This window comes from Manis javanica, chromosome 7, assembly GCF_040802235.1.
Source record: "Manis javanica isolate MJ-LG chromosome 7, MJ_LKY, whole genome shotgun sequence".
In the NCBI taxonomy this organism is placed as follows: domain Eukaryota; kingdom Metazoa; phylum Chordata; class Mammalia; order Pholidota; family Manidae; genus Manis; species Manis javanica.
The window spans coordinates 130,461,247-130,479,293 of NC_133162.1; the positions used below are offsets into that span (position 1 = coordinate 130,461,247).

General features: G+C 38.4%; 1 protein-coding gene across 4 annotated transcripts in view; it reads right to left on the minus strand.

Annotated features, from left to right (window-relative positions):
- GRB14 (growth factor receptor bound protein 14) overlaps nt 1-18,047 on the minus strand; it is a 105,876-nt gene that overhangs the window by 23,724 nt on the left and 64,105 nt on the right. For all 4 annotated transcript variants that reach the window (XM_036996113.2, XM_036996112.2, XM_036996111.2 and 1 more), the window contains 2 exons: nt 16,431-16,587; nt 1,211-1,329 (listed from right to left, as the gene is read on the minus strand). In XM_036996113.2, coding sequence (XP_036852008.2) covers nt 1,211-1,329; nt 16,431-16,587 — 276 coding nt within the window. The remainder of the gene's footprint in view (nt 1-1,210; nt 1,330-16,430; nt 16,588-18,047) is intronic.

Consider the following 18,047-nt stretch of genomic DNA (forward strand, 5'->3'; position numbering starts at 1 on the left):
AGGTCATTTTTATAAGTAGACAAGTTTGAGAAAAAATATACTACTAACCGTCCTCTAGGACAGTAGCTCTATTAACATTTGGCCTAGTAATACTGTATTGCGGGGACTGTCCTGTGCATCACAGCATGTGTAGCATCCATACTGGCCTCTGCCTACTAGCAGCCCTTCCCACCTCTCCAAACCCCATTATGACAACCAAAAATGCCTCCAGACCCTGTCAAATCGCCCCCCGATCCCAGCCTGAGATTCACTGTTCTAGGTCTACAAAAGGAAAGTACAGCCTTGTTTAAATAAAAAAATACCTATGAAACTAAAAATGAGCACTAAACCATATGTCTTTAAATATGACTTTTTAAGTTCTTGCTCTTAATGAAGAATCACAACAAGAATTCTACTTAATTTTTATTAGGACTGTTCTTTGTCAAAGATCATCCCATTATGTTTCTATTAATAGGTTCAAATAAAAGAGAATGTAAGAGGTCTTTCAGGGTTTGAAAACATTCTATTATGGTGTGTATCATATATTTTTCATAAAGGATTCTTTTAATCCAATTATCCAAAACTAAGTGTAAAAATATGGTACAGCAGAGAGACAAAAACAATTTAAAATAATGAGCCCACAGGCTATTCTGACTTCTCCAGATCCCTAGTCTTCATTAAAATGTGACATACATTTATTTTCTTTTAAAGAGAACTACAATAAAAGTAGTATTTACTAGATAATGCACTGGTCTTTATCTTATTTCTACTATGCCTAGTAATTACTGAACTGAAAACAAATAATTTAGAACAGCAAGATTCATGTCAACCTCAAAACACTCCCAACCATTATCAATCTGTTTTTTAGAAATCTTCTTATTTAAATTTCCTAAATTCTGTGAAAAGTGTTGGAAGTGTAATATTTTGGAACCAATTGAGGATGTCTAATAACTCATTCCCCAAATCAATGGTATAGTTTTTGTTCCCTTAAAAGGCAAGAAAAAGAAGGAATAGTTTCCCAAAACCATGTATCTGGACCTCTCTGCTTATGATGACTAATCATTGTTAGCATAAGAAGAAATGTGACTATAGATTTAAAGGATCAGAATTCTTACCTACAACTTATCAAATAAGGAATTGTATTTTATTTATAGTGACTCTTTTCTTCACATAAAATAACATTAAACTAGTTCACTTATTTTCCATAACTATTAATGGAGATTTCACTTACCATTGGGTTTTTAAAGAACTCATATTTGGCATAATTTTTTCTAAAGTATAGCTTATTTTCTTCCATTCCCCAGTTAGACAGCACTTCAATCACCAGCTCATGGTCTTCTATTGTTCTTTCTGTAAAAAAATGTTTCAGTAAGAATGTCAACAGATGGATGGATAGGTCTTCTACAAGTAGATAGAAATTATATATATATATATATCCATACAAATACATAAAATATATTATGTATGTATTTTTATTAAACACAGCAAAATTCAACTCAGTTCTGAAGTAGCCAGATTGATATAATTTTCACCAATTTTGAATTAGTAATGTTGATTTTTATACCAAAGCAGACTGTAACATGGAGCAAAAAATGACATAAAATGTACTTTTTGCTAATTCTCAATCTCATTTTATTTCTATGTGAATTATAAGTTTGATAACAAATCTGCATTAAGAATATGGGAGCTGTTCTTTTTCTCCAACTTATCACTATGCCAAAATTAAAATATCTGCCTCAAGGTTGAACAATTCACCCTGTTAAGAGATGAAGAATTTTGACAGGTTCAATATGCATTTAAGATACATAATCTGGATACTTGAGAAAAATTAAAATACATGCTTTAAGAGAAAAATTTTAATGTAAGTACATACACTTTTTTAAGAAACCTAATTTCTTATGTCACTTTATACTTTCAAAACAAATGCTCAGGCATGTATATTTTGTATGAATAATAAAAATAATTAGGTAGGGTGGGAAGACGCTGAGGAGGAAAGGTACTTCAGTGCAATGAGCAATGACAACTTTAAGGAGGTGACTACAGTATGCAAAATTCCCATTTTAATAAGAAAATGTGATGTCCACAGTACTACTCATGATAGCCCCAAACTGGAAGCTACCAATAGGCCTATCAACATGAGGATGAATAAATAAATTGTATACAAGCACACAGTGGAACATACACAACATGCAATCAACCGTATGGATGAATTTTACAAACAATATTAACTGAAGGAAGTCAGACACAAAGAGTACATAGCATTACATGCTTCTACTTATATAAGGTTCAACACAGGTAAAATAAACCTATGATGTCAGGAACGAAGATAATGGAAACAGCGGGTGAGTGAGGGGGGCCTGAGGGGAAACCACTGAGTGGGGGAAATACTGTTTCCTGATCTGGGTGTTGGATATTCAGACATATGTAATATCTGAGCATTCACTGAGCTGTCTGCATAGGGGTGGTTCCCTTAAGGTATGTCATAGTTCAATAAAAGGTAAAAGGAAAATAACTGTGAAATTACTGTGAAAAACAGTAAAGGGAGAAGAGCCAAATAAGGAATAGGGAAATCCTGCTTTCTTTAGGTGCTTCTAGGACCTTTTTGAAAAGTATCTATGCCTCAGAAATTCACCACTCAGTAGTGATCTGTGACCTCCAAAACCCGAACCCTTACAGTAATGTCATCCTTAAACAGAAGCTTATTCATCTGAAAGGAAGCTCTTGTAAGAGAGCTCAATGAATATGGATGAGTTTGAGCTAAGTGTGTATAAACACTCCAGGTTCTGCTCCTAACTCTGATTGTTCTTTTCTGCCTCCTTGACGAGCTCCATAGCTCCTTCTCCCTCCTAAGATGCAGTCTGTGGCTCAACTCTTTTCTCCCCTTTTCTCTAAACTAATTTACTCCTCTTCAGCCGTCCATCAGTCAAATTCCCTGAAGTGAAATCTCCAGCTACAGCTGCTCTCACTCACACTCCAGTGCTGACTGCTAGACTTCCCACCGCCTCAAAAACAGGTCGTCTAAAACCAAAGTCAGCATGGCAGTTCTTCAAAATACAGCAACCGCAGCAACTTGGCTTCTGAGTTTATGACCAAAAGAAGCAAGAACTGGAACAGATATTTGTTCACCAATGTTCATTCACAGTAGCCAAAAGGTGGAAACATCCTAAGGCCCATCAACAAATGAACAGATAAACAAAATGTAGTGGAGACATATTTAGCCATAAAAAGGAATGAAATTCCGGCACATGCTACCACATGATATTATGTCATGTAAAATAAGACACACAAAAGAACAGATATTACATGACTCCATTAGCATGAGATACCTAGAATAGACAGATTACAGAGACAGAAAGTAGGGTGGGGGTTGCCAGGGACTAGGGTGAGAATAAGGAGTTATTGTTTAACGGGTTCAGAGTGTCAGCGTGGGGAGATAAAAATGTTCCAGACATGGATGGTGGTGATGGATAGTGGCTGCACAATATTATGAATGTATATGATGACAGTAAACTATATCCTTAAAAATGAATAAAATGGTCAATTTTATTTAGGTACATTGTGCCAAAATTTAAGAAAAATGGAAATGAAACGAAGTCATCTTCCTTTGTGCTCTCAAACTCCTTTTCCCTAAATTCTCCTATCTGCACTACACCATTCTGAACATCCACTCCAATACCCTCCATTCGGGATCTCCAGATATCAGGGATTTTTCTTTTCAGAGTCTCTCATACAACCAATAAGCCCCGACCCACTCCCACTAGCACCAGTCCAGTTTAGAGCTTCACCTTATCTTAACTAGTCTCCCAACCTCTAGTTCCTTATTTTTCTAATCCAGCCTGGACACTGATACTATAGTAAACCTCATAAAACATCTGTATCAATCTGAACCTTCCTCAGAAAGCTTGCCTACTTCCTACTTTGCAGTTTGGCCATTATAACTTCTTCATCCAGCCACCCATTCCACAACTCTTTATGGGAGGCCTTCCAAGTGTCCGACATTCCTTTTGGGGCTTGGAAGTCTGTAATACGTTAGTCAAAATCACTGCTGCATGGAGTGTTCATTCAATAAATCAAATGCAAATCCCAAAAGGCAATGACAAACCCCACGGAGACCAGGAGACCAGGGCAGCGGGAGTGGGGAGGGCACGAGGGATCCATCCCGACAGCTCGCCCGGGCAGGGGGCCTCGCTGAGAAGGAGATGCCTGAACAAAGACCCAAAGGAGAAGAGGGCGGGGGAGCCCAGCAGCGTCCTAGAGGAGGGACAAAACAAAGCCCTTGAGGCGGAAGTAAGTTGGCGTGTGGGCAGTTCGGCAAGGAGGTCGGTGTGGCTGCGGCTCAGCAAGCAAAGGGGAGAGAAGAGAAGAGAGACGTAGGGTGGGGCCCTGGGCGGGGCTGGATGAAGCCCTGCAGTTCACGGGAAGGGTTTGGGCTTTCCTCCGAGTTAAGTGGGACATCATTCTGAACAGAAACATGACAGGACCTGACTCACGTTATCACTGGGTCACATGGGCTGCTGCGCGGAGAACTGATTTTGAAAGGCTTAAGAGTGGAAGCAGGAAGACCACTTCATAGAATCCTGCGATTATCCAGAGAGAGGATGCACCCTGGTTTAGAGCGATGGCAGTGGACAGACATGTAAGGAGGCAGAATCTGATAGATTCCGAAGGCCGAGCCAACAGGCTTTGCTGACAAACTGGCTAAGCGATGTTAAGAGAGAGGGTAGCTATGGAAGACACTGAGGTTCCCTGCCTCAGCTCTTAGGAGGACTGTGCTGCCATTCGTGGGTTCTGGAGACCATAAGGAAGTAGGAAGTAGGCTGAGGGACGGTCCAGCAGTCTGAGATACTGACATGTCAGCATCCCTGACAATCTTTCTATCTTTACTTTTGTCTACTTCCTACACAAACCCAGCTCTTATTCTCAGGCTTATGAAACACAGGGCACACTATTAAACACACTATAAGCTAAGAACTCTATATTCTTTGCAACTACAATGGGAGAACATTCCAACATATAAGGGCAAGATGCTTGCTTGTTTGTGTTACCAACCTATGTTTCTTTTTTCCTTTGTATCTCTTGCCTCTCTCTACCACTAAGGAAACAGCATACAGTTACCTGAATTTATTATTTACCCCAACAAGACTGACAACAATCCATAAAGCAAACAAATAATAGAAAATCAAACTGTCTGCCATTAAGAATGCAGGAAAGAATCAAAAACTAATTCAAGTTATAGAAATAAAGGAAGTTGTATCTCTGCAAGTCTCAATCTGAGACCTTTTTCATTACTACATTTAATTCTTCTAATTTTTGCAGTAGTTTGAAAAATGGCCCAAAGACATCAGATCCTAATCTCTAGAACTGGTAAATATTACCTTATATGGCAAAGTCTTTACAGATGTCTGCTAACTTAAAGATATTGAAAGAAGATTATCCGGAAGCACCCAGGTGGGCCCTAGATTCAATCACGGTGTCTTTATAAAACAGAGACAGAAGGCGATCTGACACAAACAGAAGAGGTATACAGGCAGTGTGACCACCGAGGCAGAGACTCAAGTGATGTGGCCACAAGACAAGGAAAGATGCAGCCACAGAAGCTGGAAGAGACAAGGAACAGGTTCCCCCCAAAAGCCTCAGAAAGAGTGTGACCCTGCCAACACACCTTGATTTCAACCCAGTGAAATTTTTCACCTCCATGTTAAAGATTACATGTGTGTTTTTTAAGCCACTGGGTTTGCGGTAATCTGTTACAGCAGCCTTAGGAAACAATAAAATAATCTAATGAGCAAGTTATATTTCCATTGTACAGAAGATGAGCTGCAAGTTCAGAACAGCAAATTTCTCAGGATTTGAATGGCAGCCATGAGTCCGGCCCCTAGAGGACGGATGCCCTTCCCTCGGCCTCCAGAACGGTTCCCTCGTCCAGGCGCCCCCTGCCGCTCTGCTGAGCCTATTTAGATCTTGCTCATTCTTTCTTTATCAGCTAAAAGCTTTCCTTCTCTCATATTCCTGCAGTTCCCATGTTTCAATTGCTTCAAATTATTTTATTTTGAAATGTGTTCAATAAACATTTGCTAATTAAGTGAAAACAACCACACTTTGAGTGTAAGGGGAAAGCAAATAACGGGCAATATTCCAAATTACATCAATCTTAAGCTCACGCAAAAGTAACATAAATCATTTAATTTGGGCTGCATCAAAAAAAGGAAATAGAAAGGGCAGAGAAACCAAGGTGCATTTGAACAGGTATGACAGATGTGTAACAGAAGAACTAGTGTAATATACATGGTTCTGTGGACAACTCAAATAAATAGAGCCCAGCATGCCAAATCTAGAAAGGAAAATAAAGGATATTCTATCTTCAGAAAATTTCACAGAACTGTAATACCAAGTGTTTAAACAGTACAATTACTAACATCAGGAAAATATTCTCATCACCTTCAAATGAAAAATTTCTTCAAATAAAGCTAGCCAAAACTGGAGCATGTGAGAAAGCAATAGATACTCTTCATTCCTCCAAACAAGATTGCTGGTACTATTCTACTGAAAATTCAGGTAACATATAAGAAAGCAAATAAACTCCAACGGATCAAATGTAGCTACAGATTCTCACCTCATTTATGCATCTGGTAATGGAGAAAAAACTTTCTTAGAGTCTAGCTTTTGAAAAGTGTATCATGTTAAATAATCTTTTTAAATGTATACATCCCATCCCAATGTGGATGTGCTATCACAGGACAACCCCCAGCCAAGTCTCATTACATCAGGATTCATGCTATAATGCAAATATCCCAAGAGGCATATCTGATTATCAGTTAATCACACTGTACAGAAAATCAGTGGGTTTTTTTTTCAATGCAGGTTTCTAACTAAATACAGACTTAATATAGGGAGGAAGCCCAACATGAAGATACAAGACCCCTAGATGGATTATTTGGGGTGAAAAAGAAAAATGTTTAAAAGGGAGGTGAAAAATTGCTTAAGGCCAGCTTTGTTTTGCTAGGCCTGGACTAAGACATTATCACCAAGACCTGAGAACAGAAAAGATGAAACAAAATCCGAGTCTAAATGGCTTCCAGTTAACCTTCTCCTAACTCTCCCTCTGTAGTCCCATTCGAAAACCAACTGAGCAATCCTACTAAGTAACATCATATACTTTAAAAATACCAGAAAGAAATGAGTTAATTCTGTAACTAGGGGCTCTTGGCTGCAATGCTCAAAAACAGTGGTATTAGGAACTGTCACCCCCTAGGAACTCAGGTATTTTTTGTTACCATTTGAGAAATGACTCCAGGGAACTTTCACATAAATTCACCATGGTTCTTTTAAGGACCTTATTATTAAAACTTCAGAAATGCATCTAAAATAGTCTGTATTAACATACGGTATTAAAACTTCACAGATACAAGTCTATTTTTTAAAATTTTCTGAAGTATTTTTCAGGCACCAGAAAGTGCATTACCAGCATCGAATACCACTCCTACGTAGGAAGAAAACAGGAGAGAAGCCCTCTTAAGTCACTTCAAAACCACATCCAAAAAGGAGGAAAAAAGGAAAGAAAACCTCCAAAAAAGTGAAAAAAAAATTTCTTAAAACAAAAACAAGAGCTTCCTACCACTTTAAATGGTATTTTTGTTTAGGACACTGTCAGTGAAGCCTTATGGTAATAGGATGAAATATTATCAAATAATGATACCTATATATAATTCGGTTTTCTATTTAATTTGCAGAAACTTTTTCTTTAAAAAAAAAAAGGAGGTGAAAAAGACAAGAAAGAAGTTTCTCCTGAAACTGTTGATTTAACTTCAAAGTCTTTTAAAAAACCTCAATCCTCCCAGAATGGAAAGTGTTCACCTGCGACCTTCTGCCCGGATTTCTTCGCTGAATCTACTGAAAGTGCAGTGTGGGGCTCAATAGAAACCTGAGTCCTTACTCTTCTCATCACTTGATCAGAGAAGAAACAAAAGTGGCTTTTACCTCTAATTCACCCAGAAAACAATTCTTTGTGCACCTTTGTTACAGGAAACGCCAGGAGACAAATGTTCCTTGTACTTTGCTGTGCTAGGTAGAAACTACATACATTTTGTCAATCTTATTTTCAGATAAAAATGAACAGCTTCAGACCAACCAAAACAAAATCTGGAGAAACAAAGAATAAAACAGGGCTCAATTTCTAAAAGGTTCCTTAACCTAAGAAAACTACTTAATACCAGCAAGATCCCCCAGAAAATTGCCACTGCCCGATTCAGCTCCCGAGTGCAGAGATAGGAAAATCCAGACACTTAAGCTTGATGGGTATAAAGGCCTTGTGGAGGATTCTTCTACAAATGGAAATAGTCCTCATATTAACTCAGACCCAATGATCACAACTTGTCTTCATAGAAAGCCTTATTTTTCCACATATAACAAAGTATTGGCATATACGTCACTGCAAGCTGACTTTTAAATACCTGAAGGGCTAAGAAACAGCATCAATATATTCTAAGTTCTTAACATCCATTTTTCTAATGTATCCCTTAAGGACTCAGAGTAAATTTCCATCTGCGCATGACATGTGATTTTTTTTGGTTTCTTTTCCAAGTCTCTTCCTTCTCTGTACTTGGTAATCCACCCTTTGAATCATGTGGTATAAATAAATAAATAATAAATAAGTAAATAAATAAATTCGAAAACCATTTATTTGTCCTGGACCCTGGGCTACTAGGATGTATGTATATACACAGAGTTTCAGCTCTCATGGAATTACTGCCTAGTTTTAATAATATGATTCACTACGAAGATAGCTGCAGAAAATGTTACAATGGTACAGAAGACGGGTGCTTGGCCCAACCTCGGGCTTCGGGAACATGTGTAAGTTTTTAAAGATCTCTTAAATGAATAGTTTTTAAAATTGTGCTTACTTCTTTGCTTCTAATTACTAAAATAACACATTACCATTATAGAAAATTTGAAGAACACATACAGATGACAATCACAATCCATCTTTAAAACAATCAATCAAGAATAAGCACTTAACATTTCAGTATATTCCCTTTTGTCTTTTTCTCTGGATCTATATGAATGTATGTGTGTGTGTGTATATATATATATATATTTGACAAAATTTAGGAAACATTGTATATATGTCTCTTTATATATATGTGTGTGTGTGCATATTTATGTATATTTTATTTATATGTACAAAATATAAATTCCTAAATTTTGTGAAAAATATAGACTTTTATTCAATCATCATTATAACCTCCCATTTGCCCACATCAGTCTTCAAAAGAGAAACTCCAAAAAATGATCAAAAGCTGCCTAACTTACATCCTCTGGTTGTGCTGTAATTTATAACATCCCCCCATTGCTACAGCATTAGGTTTTATTTTTCTTATTACCTGATATTGTAAACAATCCTGCTTGAACAGCCTTGTATGTTATTTCTTACCCAAATGTGCTCGTTTCCCATACCCACCAACAGTGTGGTAGTGTTAACTCCCAGGGCACACCGACACGGTCGCTCACAGTGTTTCCTGCACCGCTCTGTCATTTTGGAGATGTGCAATCTCTTAACAAGCATATGAGAAAGGGTGATGCCAGCAAGCATCCTATCTTAAGAAGCAGCTTCTGAGTAGCAGAGGTCTGTGCCCAGGGGCCGGGCATACGGAAGAGGCAGATGTGTCTCCCTACCTGCTCTCAGGTAGAAAGCGTGACTCCACTTCATAAGGCTGAGTGTGGGATGCCTCCAAGTGCTTCTCTCCCTCTCTTCTCTCCCCAGGCTGTGGCACTAGGTTAGCTGTCTGAGAGCTTGGAGAGCTGAGGGTTTTCATCTTACTTTGTTTTCGTAGCTTTTAGGAATAGCAGTTGTATTTACTGCCATTTTACACTAGAATTCCAAGTAAGCTTTGGAAGGTGGGTATCAGTTCACCACGTAAATATGGACAAAAAAGGACTTGCTAAGAATCTTAACAGCATGTGCAAAGAAACTAAGAAGGAGATACTCACATATTCCTGCACTTACGAGCAGTTCTTGAATGTATACATTTAGAGGGAAGAGGGGCGAGACACAAGGCTACAGACAGGAGGAGTCAGACCACAGGCCCACAGAGGACCTGGGCCCTAATGCACAGAGACTGAGGTCTGCACGCAAACGGATGACCTTGGTTTGACCGGAGGCCCGAGGACTAGCTGTAAGGCTCACATAATACCTGATGAGAGAGGCGATAAGACCTGAACTCAAGCTTTCAGATGACTGAAAAATCAGTTGGACCAGGGCCAGATTTAGTTACGGGCACTCTTTTGGTGTCTTAGTTTCCGTCTCCAACCAGGGCGCCATGTCTCTTGAAAGCTCAGGCGAGGCCTGCCTGAGTCTAAGCACAGAAGGAAGCCCAGGGCCACGGGTCCTAAAGGCCTCATAACAATTTCTGCTGGTGGTGAGGACGGTCACAACTCCGGTACAGATTACAAACAACTACATATCAGCTGGAGATAACAGGAAAAACACTCATGCCTCTTTGGTGGAAAAAAAAAAAAGAAAAGAAAGAAAAAAGTGAAGGAGCAACTTCTAAGCAGCTGAGAAGCATTCCCTCACTGCTGTCTTAAAGGGACCACGTGGGTATTGCTGCACACAAAAAGTGGTTTCATTAAAAGCCTCCAGTCATTCATTTTGCTTATTAAAGCCACTCCACGATGATATTCACAACGGAAATCTCAGCTGTCCCTCGCAATGACACTAAAATACAATTAATTCCTCTTCCCGAGGAGTCCGTAGGTATGCGCTTGAGGTATTGTGTTAATTGCCACTGCTTCATACCATGGCTTCAATTAGGAATCAAAATGGGAGCAAGACAAACATGGATCCCATTAAGTTCCAGAGGACTTTAAACAAGTTTTCCCTCACCCGCCTCTCAACACTGATTGTAAAGGCAGACAGACTCCATCTGGGGAACTACACTGCCACCCAGTGGCGATGAAGTTAAACACCAATTGCAAACCGTATTTGTTGCTATACTGATGTTTCAAATTCATGTCTATAAAACTTAGAATCTCATAACACGACCCAAAATCAGATGCTTAGCCGCTTTCAATGATTTACTCTATTAAAATTCTCAACAGCATACATTTAATACTTACAAGCAGATACGAAAAAATGGTATTGTATTCAAAGTTTCAATTGTCATATTACCGTTTATGTTGTGCACAAATTTAAAGACAAGTCATTTCCAACGTGATCCTCTTGTCCAAACAAAATCAATAGCTGGCTCTGTTACAAAGTGACTGCGGTTGGATCAGTTTGATCTCAGTAATGTCAATTACCACCTTGGTAAGGAAAATTTATCTGTTCTTGAGGGCTCAACATTTTGAATTGTACCTACAGCATGTGTGAGAGAGAGAGGTGGAGAGTGAGATAGGGACAGACCACCACAGAATCCCAGGAACACTTGCCTGACCTGCTGGGGTGAGGAGAAATCAACTAGTTTCAATAGAAAATCCGAAGACTTTAGAATCTGACAGCACCTGGATTCGTACAATATTTGTACAAGGTATTTCTTCACTGAGTCTGTTTTCTTATATGTAAGACAGAGATTAAAAGACATACCTTGCAGGGTTGCTATGAAGCTAAGTAATGAGAGCATTGATCAAGAATTAAGGTAACCTCTCCCTCCATGCCTTGTACATATAAGATGCACATTAATAGTAGTTATTACACATATACATTCATACTAAAAACATTAATAAGATTGAAGTTTTCTTTGCTTCAGAAAATGTCACGCTGAAAAGTTTTAGATTCCACAAACCTACTGTATTCTGAATGTCAGCTGCTCCTCCTTCTGACATTAGTAATTCATGGTGTGTCTTAACAGATAAGGAACAATAGCAGCATGTCTGTGCACAACACAGAATGTCTCTGATACTTTCCTAAGCTTCTAGAGTGAACTAAAATGCAGAAACCCTAAACTCCAATCTATCCCATAAGTCAAAATGTCCTCACCTGTGTAAGGCTTCATGTTCTCACAAACACTAAACACCATGAAAGTGCAAACCATTAGTGTGAAGACAGTGCAACAGAGTGTGCACAACTAGCAAAAAGGAGAGAAGGGCAAGGATCGATCCAGGAAGCCACAGGTAGTTTGATGTAAAAGGAAAAAAAAAATTGCTTAGCCTCCAAAAGGCCAAAGCCTGAATTTTGCACTTCTTAACAGTACACTTTCAAAACCAAATCAGATCATATGCTCTCTGACTCAAAGAGCTCCAGCTACTTTTTCTCTCACTCAGTGTAAAAGTGAAGCCCTCTATGGCCTACGCAGCCTACATGAGCTGGGCCTGCCACCAGGACAGCTCCGTGAAACCCTCTCCCGTTAACTTCCCACCTTAATGGCTCCACTGCAGAAGACTGGCCTCCGACTACTTCCTGAACGTCAGCACGTTGGCAGGCCTGGGCCTGTCCACTTGATGTTCCTTCTGTCTACAGCGATCTTCCTTCTAGGTGCAAGGCCTACTCCTGTCTGCTGATTCAGGTCTCCACTCAAACATCACGCAGCCAGGCCTGCGTTCCCTCACCTTTCTATTTAAAGCACATCTCCCACCGTCCACCAGGACTCACTACCGCTCTTCCCCAGTACAGGTTCCCCGGCTTTTCAAAAGTTCACAATATGCCGCTTCGCTTTTATGAAAGACCTACATCAGTACCCATTTTCACTAGCTGAAAGAAATCAGAAGAGGTTTTCACTTTTAGGAAAAAGGTGAAAATAGCATCAAGCCACGGGAGAACCGGCACATGCACACCGCAAGCAGTGTGAGGCCCCACCAAGCTCCTCCCCAGGAGCCACACTCAGCCCCCCAGCATCGAGGCAGAGGCACCCTAGCTGTGAACAGTGGCTGTGAGCGTCTGTGCTTTATCCCGATTTATTCTGTGCCTCTGGTAGCAAGAAGGTTTCATAGGACCACTCTACCTCTGGATAATGGGGGAAATATGTACTTACTATCACCTAAGGGATTACAAATTTAGTCAAGTGTCTCTTGTCTTTCTCTTCCCACTAGAATGCAAACTCCCAAGGGCAGTACTTTTTGCCTATTGTCCTCCTACTGCACCCCTAGGATCCATACACGAAGTAGTCAATAAATATTTGCTATAGTGTTTGAGGATGGCAACAGGGAGAGGCAGGGAGAGCTGCTAGTTTTCAAGGAATTTGTAAAATGAAAGTAAAAAAGAACTAAAAATACTCAGGATATATTTTTAAGGTGCGCGCACACACACACACACACACAAAAGAAGGTATTCATTAATACACAGTATGATTAAAGATTATGTTAAAATGGAGAAATTAACAGAAATTATCCTGTCATTGCAAAATTATATATAACGTTGTTTATTTCTTGGTATCTTTATTTCTCTGTTATTTACAATGAGCTGAATTATTTGTTATTAAGAATATTTTTAAAAATAGCTGATACCACCTCTTATCTTTGGAATTCTATTCACTGCAAACTCGTTACTTTGACCCAAGAGAGGTCAAGAATGTCTCCAGAACAATATGCAGAGCCCGCTAGCTGGTCACCAAAGTTTGGCAAATGATTCATCTTTGGTTTTTTTATTTCAACAGCTCCCACAGCAGATTTACAGTTGAGGATGTCAGTGATTCATTCAACTGACCAAGGGCATCGCCGCTGCATATAGTAACGAAGGGGAAGAAACCCACTCTAGTTCTTTTCATTTGTTTTAATATGCAAATGGAAAATATGTTAATACCGCTATCTGAGTAGATATTGCAAGAGTACTGAGAAGCTACACACACAAAAATAAAGTTCAAAAACATGCCGGTTTTATGTTTGATGCTAAGGAAGACCACAGCACCTCAATTGCGGCTATTTTCTTGTGGATATTTTTAGATAAATGAAAGGGAAGGAAAAAAAACAAGAAAAAAATCTGCTCCTCAAGAGCTTTGCTGGATATTCATTAGCTATTATGATCTAGGTTTCAGTTATGCTTACAGAAAGAAAGCAGCATATAAATAAAAAAGACGTGGAGGCTGATAAATCATAAAACACCTGCGTATTTGGGTAGCACCAGTGTCTGACATCTTTCTACCACTCAAAGCTATAACCTGAGAGAAAACAAAAAGAAAGAAAAAAATACAAAAAAGTTTTGGAAGTAAATTTCTTTCTCATAAGCTTCAGTCTAATCCATGGTTGATGAAGCCAGGAGACAATATTCTCACATCTTTGATTTTATTTTAGCCGTTTCCAGAAAACACAGTAATGGAGATACATACTTCTATTTATATTTGATGCTAAAAGTTTAAATGTAGTAGGTAGCTCAAATTAATTCTGTGTTCCATTTTAAGCCCCTATGTTTAAAATATTTGTGTACTTTATTTCTTAATGTAACTTACAGTGTTTTCAGTGAAAACTGTTGCTTGATTTATAGAGTAGATTTTTATTACTTCAAGCTATTTGCTATGGATAAATTGTAGTGACTATACCCAAGGAAATGGTTTTAAACTCTTTCCAAAAGAAAAATTTAAGAGTATAAAACACTGTAATTGTGTATTATGCGAATTAAAAGCTATATTCCTGTAAGCCTAAGCAAACCAAGTATTTTATAATATGGCAGATATATTTGGAGAGTTAACAGCATACTTCTGGGAAAATAATAATCAGGAATAAAAGTTAAATTAGTCACAGATGTCAATGAAGAAAATATATGTTCAGCTTTTGCTGCCCTAAGACGGAGACACAACAAATTGCAGGGGCCAGTACAGCTTACCTTCAGAATTCGGGTTTTCCTGGCAGGTGTACGTTCAGTTGTCAAGATCAGCTGACCTACTATAGCTCATCAACTATCAGCTGGGGAGGGTGGACCGAGGCTCAGAATCCCTCTGGAGACTGTCAGACTACACAAACCTGTTTTCCACAGACTCCACTCTGCAGGGAATTTTAAATGAACCACTTTCCAGAATCTTTTAAAACAGATCCTCCTAGAGATATGCCTTTTCCAACAAGATCACCTTTATCCCATTTCATAAGACAAAAGCAAGCCTGTCACCTAAAACGGACCTCACTTTGATATATATTTCTGCAGGGTAAGCCCTCTATGCATATTTTGTATACTGGTAGCTAACAGTGTAAGAAAGTGAATGACTCTCATGACTAGGTATAAAATTATCAATTCTTTAAACAAAGTGAAGGAACTAACTGAGCTGTCACTGACAAAATTTTTTTTAAACAATTTTGATGATTACTCAGTTATTTTACATGTAATGTAAAGGAGTCTGTGGTAGGCTAATCACAGCTCCCAAAAGACAGCCACACCTTAATTCCTAGAACCCGTGAAAGTTACCTTACATGCCAACATACAAAAGGGCTTTGAAGGTATGTTTGATTTACAGATCTTGAAATAAGAAGGCTATCCTGGGTAAACCCTAGATGCTACTATTCCTGTAACACAGAGGCAGAGGGAGACTTGACACAGACAGAAGGGGTGGACACAGTATGGCCTCAGAGGTACAGATTAGTGTCGTGCACCATCAGCCCAGGAATGCCAGCTGTCACCAGAAGCTAGGAGTGGCAAGGAGCAGATTCTAGTCCAGAGCCTCTGGTGGAAGCACATCCCTGCTGATTCCTTGTTTTCAACCCAGTTTTACTAATTTCAGACTTCCAGCCTCCAGATCTGTGAAAGAATAAATATTGTTTGTTTTAAGCCACCAAGTTTGTGGTGATTTGTTATCGCAGCCACAGGAAACTAACAGAGAATTCAAGGAATCGAATGACATCGCTGTAACAAACCCCTTCCTCTGGCATCTACGTATTATGGGAACATATTTTTTAACACCAGTATCTGTAAAACTAAGAAAGGACAAAATGAAATTATTGCCAAATACTGTCTTACTCTAGCAGAAGAATGAAAATTCTTTTTAACCTCTTAAAAGATTTGGTGGAAAAAAAATCTACATCTTGAAATACAGAGATGCTTTTCTGATTTAAATTTTTTAAAAGGTTACTCTTTAAGACTTAAAAATGTAAAGGAGTTATTTATTTCTCTATGAAAAATGCAGGGTGTCACATAGATAAAGAGAACCACCATTGTGAATACTTCCCATGTCTGCAGTAAAATCGATTTAAAAATAGTCCACATAATAGCATATCTTACAAACTTCTTATGGTGCCACTAAAGATTATTATGAAATTTATCTTTTCATCAATTTGAACTCTATGTTTTAGCTCCCAAATTCCCATAGATCATTATTTAAATAGAGAAGGGTGGCAAATGTGTAATATTTCTATCCTTACTTCCATTTTGTGCTACCTTCTTTGTCAACAACCAACATCATAAGTAAAGAGGGTACAGAAAAGGACCATTCATAATTCTCTTCAGTTTATCTATATCTGAAGAATAGAATCATTTGCCACACGACTGGAACCATAAGGGGTAAGGAAGCAATGATGTGACTGTGCGTCTGTATCCTTACCTAGACCTACGTGAGGCAGGTGCTCAAAAAGGGTCCAGCTGTGGTCATCAATGTAGTGATTCTTCAGGATCAACAGCTGGCAAACATCCCGGGCAGTTATGTCACTGGGCACCTCTAAAGCTCTGCTGGTCTCATCTTCACTGTACACTTTAATTACCTGTGTAGGTAGAAATAAGAAAGTGAGCTAAAATGTTCTATTAAAAATATAATTCTAGTAAGTCATCAAAGTTATTGGTTGAGATGATTACAAATTCCTTACTCAACTTCTTATACATGTAATTTTCTTATACTGAGTCCTTCCTAATACTTGTCATAACAAGTATCAAAGTCACTTTGTCCAATAGTTTCCACTCTCTTCAATGTCTACAGGCCATTCAATGACCATTCAATGTCACTTGCCCACCACTTTAATCTATTAAAAAGCTATGTGTCTCTTATCAATATTTTAAATTCCCATTCTGTATTTAAATCCTGTCAATAATCCAAGGAACATGGATGATTTATTCCTAGATATACACAAGTAGTAAAAAGCAGTAAACAGACTTTGTGAAAAGATTTCTCTATTTCAAGTTTTAGAAATTTAGGCAGAGACTGGCTAGACGGTCACCAAATTCTTTTTCTTTTCTCCTTTGCAATTAGTTTGTCCGTAGGATTGAGTTTTAGTCAATGGAATGTAAGCATACGCAATGTATAACTTCCATGTTAGCCCATAAAAATCTCCCCCACATCATCCTCCACTCTCTATGCCACCACCACACTAAACGGAAATGACTTCCCAGACTGAAAGGGGAGGAAAGCCTTAGAAGGAGCCTTTACCCCTGAATGACCAGACGGAAGGTGCCCGACTAGGAACTCCCATGTAGAGCTTTGACATGAGCAAGAAATAAACTTTTATTGTGTTAATTCCCTATGAATTTGTATTTATCTATTACAGAAGCTAAGGCCACCCTAAATTACACAGAATTAAGAGGGACTCATTTTCTACACTTCCCTAACATTTACCAAGTTGTGCTGTGTCCTAGAATTTCCACTACTGATTACAGTTAAGTTGCATATTAATAAAATTATAAGAAGATAAATACCTATGACAATAGCATAGTAAGATCAACACACACATACACACACATGTGGGAAATGACATGACAGTTCAATATTAGAAATACACCTGTTACAAAAATAAAGGCATTCAACATTTTTAGTAATTCAAACAAATACAAATTAAACAATGCATCAATTCTGTCCTATCAATTATTTTAAATTACATTTAGTGACAGTGCAGTGAAATAGTTGTTCTCTTACAATAATAGGAATGCTATAAATTGGTGAAATTACTTGTACACATATTGGAAAGTATTAATCAAAAACATTAAAAGATCCATTCCTTTGATTTAGTAATTTCACTTAGGCAAATAATTTCAATAGGTCTGTCCTAACTGTGGAAAATGACTTTAGGCATAGACATACCCAGGACAGCATTGTGTATCAACCTAAATAACCAACAATAAAATAAATGGTAAACTACAGTACTTTCACAGAATGGAATATTATATGGTAGTTAAAAATGTTACTTAAGCAAACTATGTAAGAACTTTGAAAAACTCTCAAGGAAAGTAAGTC